Source organism: Chionomys nivalis, chromosome 10 (assembly GCF_950005125.1).
Source record: "Chionomys nivalis chromosome 10, mChiNiv1.1, whole genome shotgun sequence".
NCBI lineage: Eukaryota > Metazoa > Chordata > Mammalia > Rodentia > Cricetidae > Chionomys > Chionomys nivalis.
Genome location: NC_080095.1, coordinates 16,055,271 through 16,068,932, shown reverse-complemented (window position 1 = coordinate 16,068,932; position 13,662 = coordinate 16,055,271). Strand labels below are relative to the sequence as shown.

Genomic DNA, 13,662 nt, shown 5'->3' with positions numbered 1-13,662 from the left:
GCAACTTTCTGTACTTGCCATCTACAATCTGCCTAGGGATAGGATGGAGGAGCGACTTAATCCTGGCACTTGGCCACTGCTCCCAGGAGGAAGAGGAAGTTCTGAGTGTCCAGGGACAACCCCTAAACATAACCCCTACTCAGCTGCCCTTCTCCCTTCAAAGTCCAGCTTAGGCTGTCAGGGGAAAAAAGAGAGGACCCAAACAAAAGATGGGGAGGAGCCGAACTCTAAGTAGAGGCAAAAGAGAAACTGGTGTCTAGCAGGGGGAAATTCCTGAATGAGCCCATCTTCCAGGGGGCAGAAATTCCTAAGGGGTGAAGCACCCCGCTTCCTACACTGGCCCACAATCCCAGCCTCCCTAGGCAGATCTTGAGAAAAAGCCTGCAGGAGGAATTCTAAGGATCTGGCCCAAACCCAGCCTGAGAAAGCTTGCCAGTGGGAGTCCCGCAGGAGGCTCAGTGAGGGGTGTCTGCCTGTGTGACCTCTGGGTAAAGATGAAGCCTCCCCTAACACTCAAGGTTTGGTAAGGAGATGTCTTGAGAGATCCCAGTACGATCGGTGTGCCCCGCTGCTTCAGGACGCCTCCTTCAGGAAGCTTGTCTTCCAGGCTTCCCTGGACTCAGTGGTGCTCAGAGGGGTAACAGCACGTGGCGGAGGCGTTGAGTGGTACAGGGCGCGCCCCAGACCTAAGTAGGTGCTGACTTTTGTGACGCGGAACAGCGACTCTGGGCGCGCGCCTCTGCTTGGCAGCCAATCAGAGACCGTCGTGGGACAATGGCCCCGCGCTTGGCGGAACTTGTGGTCCCCCTCATGCCCTTCCCTGCGCGCACACAGTCGGACCACGCTCAGCCAGCTCTGTCACGCTTTTCAAGGCCGTTGGGAACAACGAAGCGACCCCGCCTCTCTCTCTCTCTCTCTCTCTCTCTACCGTCCTGACCCCGCCCCCAGCTCTGGACTTGCTGGGGTCCTTGGCCTCCGCCCGCGGATTTTCCGCGGTTGCGGCTCGTGGGGCAGGCGGAGCCCGGGCGGAGCCTGAGATTATTTCAGGCTCTGCTCTGGCCAGAGCCAGGACTAAGGCGTCCTGTCCCGGACACAGTAAGTGACCTCCACCGGCGTGCCCCTGTCCCTACCGCTCTGTGTAGCTTCCTCTCGGGTTCTGACCCAGAATCTCCGGCAGGACTCCCCGAGGGAATGGCCCTGAGTGACCAAGAAGACGCGGGATATTCCGAGGTCCCGTGACCTCCAGCATACTCACTGGTAGGGCCTTAGAAGTTTTACTCTGAACTTGAGCCAGGGACCGGGTTCCTGGCGTGCAGCACAGGACTGTCTCCGGAGAAAGGCAGGGTGTAGGGACGGGGACAAAGCTAAGGAGTCGCAGGTTCATAATGGGAAGATTCCAGCACCCGCGGGATTCTCTGCCTGGGTAGTCTCTAGTGAGACATGGGCGCGCTCTCCTGTCACCCGGTGAAAGAGACAGTAGGTTGCAAGTGAGGCTCTCTGTGGACCAGGGGCATCTAGAATGAAGGTAGGTGACACCAGCTGCAACAATTCCATGTGCCTCTGAACAGGCCCCTTCCTGTCTCAGTGGGTCTACCTGGAGCCATCACCTCATTACTCCTCCTGCTCCCTGGGGAGCCTGAGGTCACAAAGACACAGGGGACTCACTCTTATGAGGTCCATCTGGTGCCAAGTTCCTGGCCTGAGATTTTGCCACATCTGAGCAGCAACTGTGAGTAGCCGGGCTCATCCTCATTTCACAAATGGTAACACTGAGGCCGACTGAGGAAGGGGGTTGTTAAGCCCTAACACTGGTGAGAGGAATGACTGAGCCCACAGCTGGTTCTTCTTCCTGTACCCACAGACTAACACTGAAAGGCAAGTGTGTCCAGATATTCAGGTTGCTGCTGGGTAGCTCCATCAGCTAGACCAGCCTTTTTGGGAGTTTGCCATGCAGATAGGCAAATAGGGTGGCACGGGCCTTAAACATTATATGATCCTAAGTGGAATTGTCAGGCCTTGTGAGGTTTTAAAAAGTGGGATCTCTCTGTTTAGGCCACCTAGTGAAGGATGTCAAGAGCTGGGGTGGAGGAGCCCAGGCTTCCTGTCTAATCAGGGTGCTCTACCCATGCCCCAGTTATGGGACAAGCCCCTCAGGAAATGGGCCGGGCAGTCGAGCCTGTGGAGGCAGAGAGGCTGTGGGAAAGTGGCCTTATCTGAGCCTGTGGAGCTGGCAGTGCTTGGGGCAAGCACCTCCTATTGACAGCTTCAGCTGCTTCTTCTTGATTTGGGGTCTTCCCATTTGCTGTCTATGGCTGTTTCAGGGCCATCCAGGTCATTTTGGTGAACTGAAGCTACAGCTTGGGTTGTGTATTCTTGGGGATGAGGCAGGCAGGCCACCCCCTGGTAAGGGGCCACACCATTACCTCAGAGGCCCTGCTCCTGTCTGCTTCTCTCTCTGAGCTAGCCATGCTTCTTCTGGTGGTCTTCCTTGCTCCAACAACCCAGATACAGCAGGGGAAACCAGGGAAAATGTAGAGACCTGGGAAAAGCCGGTCATTGAGCCAGATGCTGTGGCTTGCAAGCTCAAGCTATCGACCACAAGGTTATTTTAAGCTAAATAACACCCTTGCTGAGGAGAGAAGAGACGGGATGGGCACTCAGGAAGGGCATAGAAACAACTGTGTCAACACACTTAGAAACAAGCAGTGTAATGTGGAAACCGGCTGTGTGGGTCCCACACTCAAGTTGCTGTGGCACTCCCCTCCCCTGGCATCCCTGTGCCTTACTGACATGTAAAAGGCTTCCTGGGGTCCTTTGCTCAGAGTCTGAAGTCCCCAATCCTAAGCAAGGATAGGGGACAGGCAGGCTCTATTCTTCTTGTGGTCCCAGTACAACAGCTGTGCTTTGCTGGTGGTATATATCTGTGACCCCAAAGCTAGATAAGAACTGTGCAAGGAGGCGCAGGGAGGAGGTGGAGGCTGGTCTCAGTAGGAAGGGTGCCCGCGGCGTGGCTGTGAAATTTTTAGACCCATTCTTGCTGTCCCAAGGAACAGCAGCCTGTGCCCTGGCTCCTCACCAGGGTCTGATGGAGTAGAAAGGTACTCACTTCTCATGTCCCCTTTCCCTCCAAGCAGCTGCACTGTCCAAGGAGGATTTCCCCCAGTACAGAGACTGCCCCCTCAGTCTGGGAGGTCTCGGGCCCCCAGCATCCTCCTTGTCTGGGGAGACAAGTTGTGGGCACTATAGCACCACGGCCAAGGAGGAAGAAGGGTTTCTGGTGGCTGTACATGTGAAATGGATGGATCACTGTCTGGGCTGTGAACTGGCCGTGCACTCGGCCCTGGGACCATTCACCGTCATCTCTGAAGGCTTTGTTTTCTAATCTGCAGGCCTGAGCCAGGGCAATGCTGAAGATGGTGACTTTCTTCCAAGGGCTTCCTGGCCAAAAGTCTGTGCCGGGGACCCTGGACTTCCCTGGAAGCCCCCAAAAGTCACGCTCCACATCTGAGGCAGAATCAGAGGCCTCCATGTCAGAAGCTTCCTCTGAGGACCTGATACCATCCCAGCATACTGGGATGGCTCCGGATGGGGAGGAAGAAGAGTCTGCAAAGAAGGAGAAGAAGTCCAAAGGACTGGCCAACATGTTCAGTGTCTTCACCAAAGGGAAGAAGAAGAAAAAGAGCCAGCCCAGATTATCAGATCCTCAAGTCCAGCCCAAGTCCAGCCCCGAGCTAGATGGTCCACCGCCGACAGGTAGGCTGTGGGGGTAGCTGGGGCTCGAGTAGCACAAAAGTAGCATGGTACAGATTTGGGAGAGGAGGTGGTCATAAGCCACTCGGCCAGGTGAGACAGCTAGGCGAGTCACCAGTCTAGGAGATGGGGTTCTCTGCCCCCGTCTTGTCGGGGACCTTGGCCTCCTCCCTGGGATCTCAGCCTCCTCTTGTCTCCGGTGAGTTTGTCATCCTTAAACGCGGGTTTCTACACTGCAGTGGAGGAGGTCAAGGAGGCCCTGGAGAGTGGGCAGCTGGAGACCGCGTGGCGGGTGCTGGCATTGGAGCGGGAGCTGGAGGCTGAGGCAACTGCCGGTGGCACAAGCGACGAGGAGCTGGTGCGCCAGCAGAGCAAGGTGGAGGCGCTGTATTTGCTGCTGCGTGACCAGGTGCTTGGGGTGCTGCGGCGGCCGCTGGAGGCGCCACCTGAGCGGCTGCACCAGGCACTGGAGGTGGTATCACAGCAGGAGCTGGAGGACGGTCGGGCGGCCACGGCACCCGCGGTGGCGGTGCTGGCGGCTACGCGCCCGCGGTGCTGGCTGCAACTGTGGAGGGGTAGCGTGGCGGAGATGGCAGCGGAGCGTTTGGACGCGCAGCCAGCCGTGGTGCCCGAGGGCCGCTCGGAGGCCGAGAACAGGTTCCTGCACATGGGCCGCACCATGAAGGAGGACCTGGAGGTGGTGGTGGAGCGGCTGAAACCGCTGTTTCCCGCTGAGTTCAACGTTGTGCACACCTATGCCAAGAGCTACCACGAGCACTTCGCGGCCCACCTGTGCACCTTGGCACAATTCGAGTTGTGTGAGAGGGACACCTACTTGCTGCTGCTCTGGGTGCAGAACTTCTACCCCAAGTGAGCTTTGTCAGTGGATGGGATGGGTCTCCTCTGTGGAAGGGGTGCTGAGACACCAGAGGCAGACATTGTTGATGGGAAAGCCAGTGTTGGGGTGAAGGGAGAGAGCTGGGACTTGTACCTAGAGGCTTTGCACTTCAGTTTCCTGGACCTTTGCCACTTCTGCAATCGGGGAAAGGGAAGCACAGAAAAAGGGACTTGGTCATTCGTTCTCAAGGAGGTTCCTGATCTGAACAGAGATGAAACAGGGAGGGGCTGTGGCAGATGCAGCTGGACACGGAGGAGGCCAGAGCACAAGGCTTGAGAGGAGACCAGATCTGGGGGAGTCAGGGAGTCTTATGTATTGAGTCAGTTCACAGTTTAATGGATGTACTGTCAGGCAGGGAGGGGACAGAACATACAAAGAAGAAGTGGTAGGGAGGGTGGTTCTCCAGGCAAGAGAAGTGACATTCTGGGAACTGAGCTGTTGTGTCTTAACAACCCCAAGCAAGAGAGCTAGCTACAGTGGAGTGGTACTAGATGTTCCTCTTGGGGACTCTGTCAGATAGACAGAGATCTCAATGGTCTCCCATTGGGAGACCATTGAGATCTGGAGCACCTCAGAGGAGAGGCTGACTGTGCCAAACGTGGGCAATTGGTACTCAGCTGGGCCAGCCTCAGCATCCTTTCATTGGCCTAGACTTGTGTTACAGGGTGGAAATGTCCGTAGCACTAGAGACCAGGGATTTGTACTGACTCCCCAGACCTGAGTGTAAAGTTTACCGGAGGGCAGACTAGGGGTTCCGACAGTGTGAGCCGTGTGTGAACAGCTTGCCAGGTGCTGAGCCAGCCTCCTGTGGGAGGGCCAGAGAAAGGGCACAGCAGGGTGGTAGGTGAAGAGCCAGCAGGATATGGGGAAAACAGGCAGGGACATCCACAGACAGCTGGGCCCTGAGCTAGTTCCTGCTGGTTTGTCCTGACTCACCAGGAAATGCCAGGCACTCACACCCCTTGCCTGGTCACCTTCCTGCCCCTGTGATGCTTTGGGGTCTCCTGAGTAGCACAGCTAGCCCCAAGGCAGGAAGCTAAGGCTAGCCTGAACATGGAGCCCAAGGAAGGCATGTTGAGGCCTAACCCTAACCCTAACCAACATGCAGCTCACATGCATGCAAACTAGGAGAGGCGTGCAGATGGTCACTCTTAATGTTCCAGGCACACAAAGGGCCTTAGGCGATACCAGGACCCAGCGGGTCCCCTGAAACTCTGTGGCCACTTGAGGCACCAAGAGAGTTCTATAGAGCAGTTCCAGGGCAGCCCTTCCTGTTGAGCCACAAGGCTGACCTGATGGGAGTGCTGGGCTGGCTTGACAGGCAGGGGGGCCAGAAGCTGTGTTGCATCTGTGCAAGTGGGGAAGCCTGGTAGACACATCAGACTTGAGAGCTGCTCTAGGGTGAAGACACTGTTGGTGGCCAGGGCAGAAGCAGGGGAAAGGAAGATCTTTCAGTGAGCTGGGCAGGAGAGGATGGGGCCTGGCGGGGGTTCAGGGCAGGAGGACTGGGGAACTGGTTTAGAGCAGGAGGAGTGGCTGGGGGTGATACAAAGAAGCAGGATGACTTCAGCTTTAACTCAACTGAGTGCAGTCTGACATGGGGAGGGGAAGGGGCAGAAAATGCAACAATGTCTACGGCTGCAGAGTTGGTGGACTAAGCTGCGGGGCTGCCATTGTTGCACTCCTCATGCCCCTGTCTCTCTGCCTACAGTGATATTCTGAACAGCCCTAAGTTGGCCAAGGAGCTACAAGGTATCAGGCTTGGGAGCCTCCTGCCCCCTAAGCAGATCAGGTTGTTGGAGGCTGTGTTCCTGTCCAATGAGGTGGTGAGTTCAAATGCTGGAGGCGGGGCCTGAGAGGGCAGCGTGCAGACAGACACTTCTGCGTGAGCTTAGTGACAGGTTTAGTGCCACTGTGACCTGTGTCTTTTCTCCTAGACCAACGTGAAGTCACTGATGACCCGAGCTTTAGAGCTGGAGTCTCAGCGCTGGGCACGGGATGTGGCTCCCCAGAGCCTGGATGGCCACTACCACAGTGAGCTGGCAATCGACATCATCCAGGTACCCCTAACTGCCCCTCAGACCCGTACAACAGCCACAGCTCACCTCTGATGGGCCCCACGTTCCAGCATGCACTTCCCTCCCATGCTCTGCCCCTGTCCCAGTCAAGAGGGTACCTGCTATACTTACCTGTTGCTCCCTGCAGATCATCTCACAAAGCCAGGTCAAGGCTGAGAACATCACCTCCGATGTGGGGCTACAGATAAAGCAGATGCTACTGATGGAGCTGGCTGCACTGCTGAGGAGGTACGTGTGTGTGTGCGCGCGCGCGCGCAGCACACAGAACCCCAGCACCGCTGGGAACCATGGCTTTCTCTGTGCTTAGGATGTCAGCTATAGCCCAGGTCTTCTGCCCTGCCCCAGTCCAGAGCACAGAGAACCTCGGGTGGGCTCCCTGACTTTGTCATCAGCAGAGCTCCCTAACTGAGCAGTTTGTGGCTTAGAAGAAGATATGCCACGAGGCACGGAGAACCTGCTGCTCCTTCCCATGATGTCCTCTGAATTAACTTCGTTTCCTCCCCACCCTTAGGTGTTCCAGTTACAGAGGGGTCTGGGGAAGAGGAGGGGTCTGGGGAAAGAATGGGGACCCCAGAGTCAGGCAGCACTTTCTCTGGAGCCCAAATGGGGCTCTGCCCCTCTAGTCTCAGTTTTTACAGCTTGTAATATAATGTTCAGGAGCTTATGGTCTCTCCCTTGATCCTGGGGAGATCAGCATCCCGCAGACTGAGGGGAGTGGCTTCTATTGTCCCAGTGTTTGAACTGGTCCTAAATGTGCCCCTTCTGGTTTTGTCAGTTACCAGCGCACCTTTGATGAATTTTTAGAGAAAAGCAAACTGTTGAGAAATTATAGGGCCAACATCATCGCCAACATCAACAACTGCCCGTCCTTCTGGTGAGAGTATTGGGCAGATCTGCCTGATGGAAAGAGGGCAGATGGGAGGTGGAGCCCAGAAGGGGAATTAAGGGTCACAAGGCTGTGAGGAAATGACAGGGCCTAGAGCAGCCACAGCTGAGGGGTGGAGTCAGCAGGATGCAATTGATTTATTTATGAGTTTAGCTTTATAATAAAATTGTGGAGCAGAAGACAGGCTAAGGCTGGAGAGCTAGAGACTTGCCAAAGGCGGAAGGGGTGTGCCTGGGGCATGGGGCATACATGGGAAAACTTGAACTATATCCCACAGGGAGTGGAGAGCTACTGAGGGTCCTAGAGCAAGGACCTAATTCAGGAAAGGTAGGCCAAGGATCACGGTGTTGGAGGCTGGGCAGGCTGTTGTGACCTTCTTCCGTTCACTCTCCAGGACGTCTATGGAGCAGACATGGCAGATTCCTCAAGATTCCCTGAGGTACCTGATGGAGCCCTTGAAAGATCTTAAGGCTCATGGCTTTGACACCCTGCTCCAGAGCCTGTTTTTAGACCTGAAGGTATCAGGAGGTTCATTCCGGGGCACAGGAGGGAAATCAGGGAAGGGGGGGTAGAAGACCCCTCCTCAGACCTGTGGGCCGTACAGATGGGGATGTGCAGTGTTTCTGGAGATGTCCACGTCGTGGGGCCCTAACACGCTCTCCAGCTGACCCACCGCACATCCTGACTTTGCCCAGAGCTAGGAACATCTAGAGAAGATTCATCTTCCACTCCCGCCCCCACCATTCCTGGCTCCCAGTTCCTCAGGCTCAGGACCCTTGATAACTAAACTCCATGCCCTGAGTGCCCCTCAGAAAGCAGGGGAGAGGTTCCCTGCTCAACTTCAGGACTGAAGGTATAAAGGGCAGCCAGTGGGTATGGAAAGTCCGTGGGGTGACCCCGGATGACCTGACACAGAGCTCAGCCTGCAAAGCACAAGGCCTTGTTTATGCAGGAATTTCTTTGTTTAAGAGAGAGGCAGTGGAAGAGAGCACAGGGCTGCAGACAGGCTGTCCTGGTTCTCCCCAGTCACAGCTGCGTGACCTTGGAAGAAAGGTACACACAGACTACCTCTGCTTCCGATCTGGAGCAGGAACCTCAAAGTTAGCCAGCTCCTGGAAAGCCCTTGGGACCCTGTGGTCATGAGTGTCTATGTGAGGGTGTCTGCGCCTGGCTGCCCTTCCTTTCTGTGCGTGACCAGACATCCTGCCTCTTGCCTGCCCCAGCCACTGTTCAAGAAGTTCACACAGACCCGCTGGGCAACGCCGGTTGAGACCCTGGAGGAAATCATCACAGCTGTGGGCGTCAGGCTGCCTGAGTTCTCAGAACTGAAGGACTGTTTCCGGGAGGTGAGGAAATCCTCAGGAATGGACCTGGGGATTGGTTCAGTCTGGACACCCACACCAACTAGCAGTGTTTATACCCCATACGCACTTGCGTTTACACATGCACACGAGAAAGGCAGGCACCCATGCTCACACTTTTGTCTCTATGCATTCCTGGGTGTTTTGCCTTGGAAGCTTTAGCCCTATCGGTAGGTGCCCTCATCTCCCCTGGCTTCTGCCTGCCCAGGAGCTCATGGAAGCCGTGCACCTGCACCTGGTGAAGGAGTACATCATCCGGCTCAGCAAACGGCGCCTGGTTCTCAAGACCGAGGAGCAGCAGCAGCAGCTGGCAAGGCACATCCTGGCCAACGCTGATGTCATCCACCATTTCTGCGCTCAGAATGTGAGCACATCTCACCCCCACCCTGAGACCCTCCCCAAGCCTGGCCAGCTACTGTGTTCTTAGTACCCCTGGGGGAAAGGGATATCTATCATCCTCCAACCACCCCTCTGCCTCCAGGGCTCCACCGCAACCTGGCTGAACCAGGCCCTCCCTAAAATCGCTGAGATTATTCACCTGCAAGATCCCAACGCCATTAAGATTGAGGTGGCCACATATGCCACCTTGTACCCTGACTTCAGGTGAGCACTAGAGGCCCTCGGGAACCGAGTAGCTGGTTTGTCCCTGCCAGGTCCCACTATGCTCTGAGCATGCTGGGACGAGAGTCCCCCTCATGACCCCCTCAACTGCTAAGGTTCCACCAAGGTGGGATCGTAATGTCTGACGCTCAAGATGACTTGGAGCATGAGCTTGTGTCTTGCACCCTCCTGTTCCTGTTAAGGACCTATCTGAGAACGCGGTCAACCATGGACAGTGTTCCTTCCTAGGCTATGTCCTCTGATGGGAAAGTTTGAATTGGTCTTGATGGGGGTTGACGTAGCTTAGCCTAGTCTAGTGTGTGACTGACCCACTCCACCTATTCAATCATCTATCTACATATTTTGGCCTATATACATATAAGCCCCATCCACCTCTACCAGCCCACCTATTCTTTGTATTTACCCACTCTTCTGTCCATCACATATCTATCTATTCATCTCCCTGTCTACCCACCTTCCCGTGTGGTCATCCATCTGTGCTTACGCTAACCCGCCTCTCCACTCTTCTATTGACCCATCTGTCCATCATTCCAGCTATCTGTCCGTTTGTCCACCGACTCATCCACCTGTCATCCAACCATCCATGCAGTTACCCGTCCATCCTTCTCCTTCCTCACCAACCCACCTGTCTGCTTACCCAGCTGTGCACTGACCCCATCACTCATCCTTTCTCCCGGGACCCCAACTACAGTCACTTATCAATATTCCAGACACTGGACTCTATCTGAGCTGTGCCTTGTTCTGGGATACAGGGAAGCACCGGTCTCAGTCCTCTTCCTATAGCTTACAGTCTGGCGAGGGTTAACCATGGTGAGATAATGAGGCAGAAAGAGAAAATTCCAGGTTGTAGAGTTGAATCATGCTGAATTACAGGGAGGGGGGTGCTGGTCAGAGAGGACAAAGCCATCTAGAGAGGTAACGTTTAGTTGAAACTTTAGATGGGAAGAAGTCAGCCACCTCAAGGGTATGCGGAGAGATACAAAGGTCTGATGGGCTGGAGAGTGGAGGAGGTAGAGAGGACAGATCACCTACTGGGCAGAGTGACTGACTGCAGGTTCTTGTCAGGGCTTGGAGTTAGGGGGGCCAGCAAGGACTGTGAGCAGGGTCGGTTATGACCAGTGGGACTGACAGGGTGCTCTCTTTGCCAGCAAAGGCCACCTGAGCGCCATCCTGGCCATCAAAGGAAATCTACTAAGCAGCGACGTCAAGAGCATCCGGAATATACTGGATATCAACACAGAGGCGCAGGAGCCGTGCAGGCCCCTATTTTCACTTATAAAAGTTGGTTAGCTTTTCCAGATGTCTGATGTGCTAACGAGCACACAGTGAACATCTGGCACCACCCCAGTTGGGGATGACCCATGGCACCGGCACTGTGTCCCACCACCGACCTCCCACATACTTCTGCTGCTGCTCCTGCCTAGCCCTGGCAGCCAGGATTGAGCTGTCCAGTGGGGCCCAGAACCCTCTGTGGGAAACTGACCTGTGAGCACACAAGAAATTTCTCGTAAATGATGGTTCATCTTAGTCAGAGTGCCCCTTGCCTTCTATATTCCAGTCTGTCTCCCGATGCCCCCCTCGGGTGGCTCCGAGTCGCCCCTCCAGCTCCCTAGGACCAGTGATAAAGCTTCATCCTGCTTCCTTCAGCCCGTGGGCTGCAGTGAGATAGAGCTGAAAACACAGGAAAAAGGAAAAGATAATCTCTGCATCTGGAGCCTGGGAGAAGACTTGCCAAATGCCATGGCAGAACCAGCATCAGAACCACTTCCGTAGTGGCCCCTGACCCTGAAAGTAGCTCCTGGTGCCACTCAGCCGGGAGGACCCGCCTCTTCACTCCCCACAGGCTGCCCCTGTGTGTGTGTGTGTTTGGGGAGTGACCCAGACAGCCTTGGTAGAGCCCAGGACCTCCTGGGTTCTCGCAGGTTGTGCTGTCCCCCATGTAGGACAAGGACCTCTGTAGGCCCGGCCTCTGAAGTCTGGACAGGAACACGGGGTCTGCAAGTGCGTGTTCAGCTTCCTGTTGATGCTGTGCCACATTTTTACACACAGAGTGTGTTTGAACCAGTTCTGCAGTGAGGTGTGCCACAGGATTGTAATCTAAGTGTGGTCAGGGCCCATTGCTTTAGAGGCTCCAGAGAAGAATCATTTCCTAGGCTTTCCCAGGTTTTAGAGGCTACCCACGTCTCTTATCTGAGACCCACATCTCTTATCTGAGACCCACATCTACCCACATCTCATATCTGAGACCCTGTACCTTCAGAGCCAGGAGCAGTTACTGTGTCCTTCATACCACCGCGGTGTCTCCTGCTTCCAGTCCTGCTGTGTTTAGGACCCATGATGCACTGAATCTGCCTGGAGACTTATCAGCAGCCTTGAGTCCAGCTGTACATTTAATTCCTGTTTGCCATGTCATCCAATAGTCCTTGGCTTTGGGGACCCCCTGGAAACCAGAAACTCCGTTTCCCATCAAGCACCTGCTACTCCATAGACTCTTCTCTCTGGCCATGAAAGCCCTTCTCAGCACTGAGCCAGCCTTGATTATTCCTCGTGGTTTAAGGCTAGGATTTGAAGTCCCCTTTCCCAGGTACTCGCCTTACAAAACTAGCCAGGAACTGGCTGGTATAAGCAATGCACAAAGGCCTTCATATTTTTGTAGATGTTAGCTTGTTTGACGACATTGCTGTTTTTAATATATTTATAGTATTGATTTTGTATGCATGTACTCAGGACAGAATTTAGGGTGGTGGTTTTTTATATAGCTTGATATAAAACTGTTTTCAAAAGTGACTGTAGAGTGGTTTATTTAAAGAACTGCAAAGTTGGGGGAGGGGTTGGGGTGGCTCTAGTAACTTCTTCACCCTCCTGTTGGCTGCAAACCCTCTCTTCCCTAGTTCTGGTTCATAGTTACAGTCCTGGATTCCCAGCTCTTGTGGTCCAACCTGGAGAATGCCTGCACCCTTGCATGAACCCAGGCCTAGTCCTTCACAACTCCCTGTCTCTTCGCCTATAAGTTGGAACTGGTCACCTTGAGGATGGGAGGTATGGAGGGTCATTGGAAAGGTGAGGTGTGAGCTGCCATCATGTTAGCTCCATGCTTGGATCCGAGTGAACAAGAAGGTCCCGGTTTGTGCACGGCTGGAAGGGCATGATGGCCACCTCCTCTGCACCCCAGTTCTGATCTAGGATTTGGGGCAGAGCTGAGTCTCTCGGGGGGGAAAAAAGAGGGCATAACAAATCCACTCTATAAAGTTCAGGAACTATTTAGAGGGTAGTGATGAGTTGGCGCCCCCCCATAGAGGGGCGTGTGTGTGTTTGTGTGCATGCGCGCACGCGTGTGCGTGTGCATGCACATGTGTTGCTGCAGAATTTCATGGGATGGGGATGGGATGAATCCCACCATAAAGCGGGCACACAGGCTGGCAGGAGACCCAAAGGACAGGAAAGCTGGGGCAGGACCCCTCACTGCTTGCCACTGGCTGCCATCTTGTGCTGATTTGAGTCTCCTTCACAGAGCCCAGGGAATTGGAGTCAGGACATTCCTACCTTACCTGGGACTTCCCCGCTAGGATGAAGATAAGGGGACACTAACTGGGTCAGAGGGTCCCACAGAGTACACTGAGCCCGAAGGGCCAGGGTGCCAAGTGGAGGATAACAGCGCCTGCGTGACCACAGTGGTCCCTGGCGCTCGGTGAGGATAAGGCCCACCTTGTTACCAACCTAACTGCCACCTGAGTTCTACCCCAGTCACTGCTCCAGGAAAATCTCACAAAAAGCAGGATTTGTCCCAGAGAGGGGAAGTGAGTCACCGGGCTTGGGGGCAGAAGCTCTGCGCAGCAGGCCAGTAGGCCAGCAGGCTCCAGAACTCTGACACGGGAGAGGTCACTACCTGATGTCATCTCTGCCACTGGAAGCAGAGTTATTCATCCACCAGGGTTTCACCGAAGGGTTCATTTCCTTGATGCCCACTGTTTTCAGAGGCCCCACAAAGACTAAGTAAGAAAATAGATGAGACCTAAATACAACAGGGTGCCGTGGAGGTGACGCAGGAGGGACCAAGGGGCGACTCTA

The 13,662-nt window shown here is 54.8% G+C and overlaps 1 protein-coding gene across 2 annotated transcripts; it reads left to right on the top strand.

The window, feature by feature from the left end:
- Positions 1–845: 845 nt before the first annotated feature.
- On the top strand, positions 846–12,289 carry Tnfaip2 (TNF alpha induced protein 2). 2 transcript variants are annotated; one of them, XM_057782654.1, is made up of 13 exons: positions 846–1,095; positions 1,178–1,257; positions 3,390–3,753; positions 3,990–4,620; positions 6,360–6,474; positions 6,586–6,708; positions 6,854–6,954; positions 7,502–7,600; positions 8,007–8,130; positions 8,836–8,958; positions 9,182–9,337; positions 9,455–9,576; positions 10,743–12,289. In XM_057782654.1, exons 3-13 carry the CDS (start codon positions 3,405–3,407, stop codon positions 10,882–10,884), a joined length of 2,085 nt encoding a protein of 694 aa, XP_057638637.1. In that variant the 5' UTR covers positions 846–1,095; positions 1,178–1,257; positions 3,390–3,404; the 3' UTR covers positions 10,885–12,289. The 2 variants fall into 2 exon arrangements, with proteins under 2 accessions (XP_057638637.1, XP_057638638.1); XM_057782655.1 differs by lacking the exon at positions 1,178–1,257.
- Positions 12,290–13,662: the final 1,373 nt, after the last annotated feature.

Bases quoted from the DNA above. Each gene is read 5' to 3' on its own strand.
- Tnfaip2 (XM_057782655.1), top strand. From the start codon at position 3,405: ATGCTGAAGATGGTGACTTTCTTCCAAGGGCTTCCTGGCCAAAAGTCT. The intron at 6,475-6,585 runs GTGAGTTCAAAT...CTTTTCTCCTAG, and splicing joins TGTTCCTGTCCAATGAGGTG to ACCAACGTGAAGTCACTGAT. The intron at 7,601-8,006 runs GTGAGAGTATTG...TTCACTCTCCAG, and splicing joins AACAACTGCCCGTCCTTCTG to GACGTCTATGGAGCAGACAT.